The 6,000-nt window shown below is 31.8% G+C and overlaps 1 protein-coding gene across 2 annotated transcripts in view; it reads left to right on the top strand.

Annotated features, from left to right (window-relative positions):
- WDPCP (WD repeat containing planar cell polarity effector) overlaps positions 1-6,000 on the top strand; it is a 198,667-nt gene that overhangs the window by 71,032 nt on the left and 121,635 nt on the right. For both annotated transcript variants that reach the window (XM_012731442.1, XM_012731441.1), the window contains exon 2: positions 910-994. In XM_012731442.1, coding sequence (XP_012586896.1) covers positions 934-994 — 61 coding nt within the window. In that variant the 5' untranslated portion in view covers positions 910-933. The remainder of the gene's footprint in view (positions 1-909; positions 995-6,000) is intronic.

Genomic DNA, 6,000 nt, shown 5'->3' with positions numbered 1-6,000 from the left:
AAAAAAAAATATTTTCCAAACTATTTTTATTATTCAGAAATTTATTAAAAAGTGTAATTCTTTTATGATCTCTATAAAAAAAGTCAACCGCTTACTGAATGTATTTTTACTATATTATAGATAGTACTATATGTTTTTCCAAGCAAACATTTGAAAGTTAATATAAATTACTTTCAAATATTTGTAATATGTCATTTTTTTCTGATCAAATGGGCTTCTAATTGATGAAATTCCATTTGATTTAAGAAAATATATCCATAATATCCTGCTGTTAAAACTGGGAAGAAATACAGGATGTATATTTTTTGCTATTTTTTAAAAAATTCAGTCAGAGTAGAATATTAGGATCTAGAACAGTATCAAACTAATCTGAAATTAATGTGGTTTCACAGTTTACTTGTCAGTAAATTATGTTTTTTTATAATAGTAACTATGTACCATTTAATTCACAAATTCCACTTTAATTGACCAATGTGTATGTAGGAGATTGTAAATATTTGCTTTTTATATTAAATACATACCACAAAATGTGTCTGTGCTTAATAACTACCTAACAAGTATTTTCTTTCCTTAACACTGTCTGAATAATTCTTAAATATGAAATAATTCTAAATATGCGGTCTTAAAATCCAAACATATGTTCTTGAACACCCTGATATATATATATATATATATCCTTCTTACCACATTATCCAATGTGGTAACATTCTAAATCTAGAAATATGTATTTTTCAATTTTCTGGCATTTATTAGTGGATGGTTAACCAAAGATATGTCAATGTGTGTTTATTCTAATGAACCAAATATCAGATAATATGTAGTGGCAAATGATTACAGTATTTCTAAGAACCTTAGTTTTATTGGAAATAGATGGCAATTAATTGGCACCTATTTTTAATTTTTGAACAGGAGTGAGATTCCTTCCACCACCAGATGTCTTTCTGCTTGACACAGCTGCACCTGTGGTCTTTGAAGAAAAACTTACACATTGGAGGTAAATGAGCTCTGGGTTAATTTTAATATTTTTCAAATCCAGGTCCAGTGGTACTTGCATTATTTTCTTCAATTTAACCAAAAATTCACTAATGGAAAATAATTTCTGCTCTGATTAACTTTTTTCTGGTTGAGTTGAATTTTCTGTCTTGAAAATTAATTTTATTGATCTAATATTTGTTCTTAAGATATATACAATTACTGTATGTTACTAATTATTTGCAGGCTAATGAAAAGGCATTTCTATTTGAAATTTTAAAATATTTTAAAAAATACAATTAAAATTTAGTTATGCTAATATTTTTCCATTTCACATTATTGAGGAAGGGGAGTAATACATGTGTTTTAACAGTGCATTTTGGAATTATAGGATAATATGTCATTAGAAAGCATTTAAAAAATCCTTTCTTCCTTAAGCTAAACAACTCTTGTATTTAGGAAGACAGTCTTATTTCTATTTCTTTGGCACCATTATTAATAAAATGAGTTGTCTGGAAAAGTATTATTTCTTTATATATATACTATATATATCTTATTATTTATATATATAATGTATATATCTTATACTATATATCTTATTTCTTTATATATATACTATATATAACAGTATATATCTTACTATATGTATACATGCAGTAATTGTGTGTGTGTGTGTGTGTGTGTATATATAAAGTACGTATATAAGAATAAGGTCATTATAAAGTATATATAAAGTACGTATATAAGAATAAGGTCATTATAAAGTATATATAAAGTACGTATATAAGAATAAGGTCATTATAATTGCATTACGTTTACCTTACTTAAAATGTGTAAGGATAGATTTTCCAATTAAAGTAGATTTCACACAATTTGCTTTCTTTCCAAACTCTTCTACAGTGAGAATAAATGAATTAAAACAAAATAGGTATAAACCCACAAGGAGTAAGAGAATAAGAAAAAAGCCAAAAAGCCAATGGTATTCAAATTTTGCTAAGTTGAGGGGGTGGGGGAAATAACAAAGCTTAAAAACCTAAATGCCAACTTTCTACAGAGTAGAATGAATTTGTTTCTCAAAACTCTAGAAAGTTATAAAAATTTGAGTAATCCGATATTGTAGAAAATGGGAGTGTTGCAGGAGACATAGGAAAAGAAAAGTCTGCTCAAGAGGTAGTGAGACAGCTCTCATACTGCAGAAATATCTACTAGGAAGCTACATCTAGGGACACCAGTTCCAGGTGGGAACTGTTCCAATGAAAAAAGAGGAAGAAGTGAAAGCTGTAGACTGATGGTGAGGTCTTTTTAATTCCAATGATTCTGACACTGTCACAGCAGGTTATCAAGAAGGATGAATCTTGAGTGAGTTCTCGCTAGTGTGACAGCGTGGCTTCAGAGAGATGACTTATCTACATAAACATTTGAGGGTTTCTTCAAGCACAACACCCTGTGCCCTGGATATTCAGTGAAGCCCACCTCTTGATTAAGTTCTGTCCATGTACACACACCTTCCAATCAACTTTCAGATGCCTTACTTTTAAATATGAATAGCAAAAGACAAAATATAGAAATTTAAGAAAACATCCAAAAATTATGCTCATATTTTCAGCATCTAATATGTAGTAGAAAAAAAAACTAAAACTAAAAGCAGTAAAAGAAACTCTTTCAGAAAATTAAACACAAAAGAGGGGATGAACCCAGGATGACAGAGCAGGGAAACCTGATATCTACTTTCTCTGATAATACCACTATAATCAAGAGTGCATAATTATGTTGAATTATGTGTCAATATGATTGAAAAAAAGTTAAGTGAATACTGTGACAGAGGACATGGATAATTAATAGGGAAGACAGTAACAGATAAGTTGGAGATCCAACCTAGGAACTCTGTATTCAACTGATAACTCCACGAAAATCATAAGAGAGTTGGGAAGGAAAATATATACAAATTTTCTGTTCTAGAAAATTTCCTAGAACTAAGAAGATGAGTGTAAATTATAAGGGCACATAATGTACTCAACAAAATAAGTGGGAAAGACGTGTATCACAATATAACATTGTGTAATTTCTGAACACTGAGGATAAAATAATCCAAAAACCATATGTTAAAAAATATACATATATGTTTCCAAGTTAAATTTTATTCCCAGCTGGCCAGTCAGCCATTTGCAAGAACAAAATAGACTCTTATAGCTTTGTTTAATCCTTTCCAAATTCACTGTTCTTTTCTCAGAACACTACTAGATCATTGTATGCCTTACAAACAAGGGCATTAAATCCAGACAGAGGAAGATACTTGTCTACATCAGGAGAAGACAGAGTATTCACAGGATAATGTCTCTCCAGCAGACCCAGACATTAGTCAGTTGTGAGTGGAGTAAAGTTGTGGAGCCTTCAGGAAGGATGTTTCCAATTGAGAAGTTACACTTACTCATTTTCTGATATGTCACAGCATATTGGAAATTAATTAGTGTTAGCATATTTTAGAAAACAAGGTAATTGTATAGAAAAAGAAATGTAACCACATTGTACCCTGAGTTCAGCTGTCAGTAATACTTATGCATTCATGGCACTGTCAGCACAGATTAAACTAAAAATTGTGCTTTTAATATGGGAGGGTGGGGAAGAAGAGTAAGTGCTTGTAGATGGAGAATGGTGCACAGTGGTAAAGGAAATTGAATTCTTTTTCCATGGTGGAGAGTCAATAGATAAGATCCCAAAATGAAGAATCAAGAAGTAACAGGACAAGCTTACTGTTTATAAATAGGGAGATATATACCAAAAGAAATAGCTAAGAGTTAAATAGTTATCTCTAGGGAACAGATAAAGGGCTGGAAGATATGTCATGTTGCAAAACTGTTTATGTTAAAAGCCTTTTAATAGTAGTTGAATTTTTATGACCATGCACATGTTTGAGTTAGATATTTTTAAAGATCAAAAGCTGAAAATGAAAAACACTTGTTATATCGTCAAAGACATTGGTAACGTCATAATTAGTGATATTTTTCTAGAAAGTTCCAAATGGTATCAATGCAAATTTAAAAAGCATGATAGATACATTTAATCATTTATAGATAGTTAAAATTTTCTTAAAGGAAAAAATGGGACTTGAAGAAATTAAGGTACTTCTATATGTTATATTTTATGTTTCTGTTTCTCACATTCAAAAAACAGTGATGAATACCTTAGTTCTGAATATTTAAATTTTAATGAAAATGTGCTATTAGCTATTTTGACACTTTCTAGATGTGAATTCTAAGGTGAAACAATATTACTATTATTAGTGAAGCTACCAGGTAGATTTATTATTAGAATCTTAACTGATTATTTTTTATCTCTTTTGATCCCTAAATCTTACATATTTAGCATATATGCTTTTTAAAGATCATCAGTATCTTAATCCCTGCATTTCTTCTAGTCCATTGTTCTCCTCTCCACTTATCTTTCTATCTTGCTTGGACCCCATGCTTGGAAATCTGATCATTCTGTTCCCTTACACCCTTGGCTGTGTTACTTGCCCAGCAAACTCATTCCCTAGCTCTCCATCTGTCCTAAAGTCCTTCATCCCTGCCCCTGTGCCTCCAGTTCAGAGACAGTAAGTGGCTTTTAAGAAGATTCCACAGTGCTGCACAGGGTGCCAGGGCGGGAGGGAGAAGAAAGGGGTAGTAAGGTTTTCTCCCCAAGTGGATCTTCAGCAGGCCCTATCCATTCTGTCTATTGGATTTGAATCTTTTCTTCAAACCCAAATAAAATCCTGCCTCTTTAGAGCTCAGCTTTAATAAATCACCCAGAGAAGCCTTCACTGTCATTTAGCCGAAATCAGTAACCCTGTTAATGCTTTGGTTACATGTGATATTTAAAGTATATTTTTGAAACTGATAGAAACTTATCAGGATATACGTGTGTGTGTAGATATATATTTATTGAATCATTAGTTATAGGAAAGGACCTCAGGTCTCACTGCCTCCAAAGGCATTAGTATGTATTTTGGATAGAAAAGATGTGCTGTACCACTATAACATCAAAATCAGGAAATAAACAGTGATTTTAGTACTGCCACTGAATACTTGGAATTTTAGCTGTTCTTTTTTCTTTTTGGTCATATTTGCAGGTTGCATTCTGGGATAACTCTTTCATTTTTATTTTTATTTATTACAACCTTTATGATCTTGTAATACTTCTGAAGAATTTAGGCTAGGTATTTTATAGAATGTCCCTAAATTTGAATGTTTTTGAAGTTTCCTCTCGGTTAGAGTCAGGTTATACATATTTGGTGGGAATAATTCAGAAGTGGTGCTGTGTTCTTAGTGTATCATATAGGGTGCTGCATAATTTTAATGTGTGCCTTGACTGATGATTTTTCTGATCACTGGATTAAGGTGGTATCAGAGGTTTTTCCACTGTATACTTTCTCCTTCGGAGTTAATTAAAATTTGTAAGGAAGGACCTCAAAATTATGTAAATATCCTGTTCTTTCAAATTTATTTAATGCATGTATCTTTTTATTGAATCCTTTATCCTGGTGGATCCAGATTTCCTATTTTTATTTAATGGTTTTCACTCATTACTGTCATTTTTTTTATTTTGATAATTAAGTTGTTCCTCATGTGGTCAGTGGGACCCCTTTCAGTTTGGTTTCTATGTCTGTGTGATATATCTCTGTCAATACTTGATATTTCCCTTCTCTCTTGCACAACAGGTCATCCAGACTCTTATTAAACATTCCCTTCCTCAGCCCTGGAATTAGTCACTTCTCTAGGGGGCTTGATTCCTTTTTGAGAAGAATGGTATCTAGAAGCAAGATGTGCTTATGTGTGTCCCATTGCTATTGGAATATCCTTGCTCCCAGGCCCTCTTGGTGGGCACACACATTAAGAAATGTATGTGTGTGTAGTTATGTATGTATACACACATATTCACATCTATATTTATCTATGCATGTTGTGTGCACATTGGAAACCACAAATTCACACTAATACCTTCAATTCTAATATACTGCCATAGGATTCACTCTAATTTTCTCCCTTTCTG

The sequence above is a fragment of the Condylura cristata genome, unplaced genomic scaffold, assembly GCF_000260355.1.
Source record: "Condylura cristata isolate star-nosed mole 26May11 unplaced genomic scaffold, ConCri1.0 scaffold00031, whole genome shotgun sequence".
NCBI classification, from domain to species: domain Eukaryota; kingdom Metazoa; phylum Chordata; class Mammalia; order Eulipotyphla; family Talpidae; genus Condylura; species Condylura cristata.
Note: the sequence above shows the minus strand (reverse complement) of the source record. Positions and strands in the feature narration are given on the sequence as shown.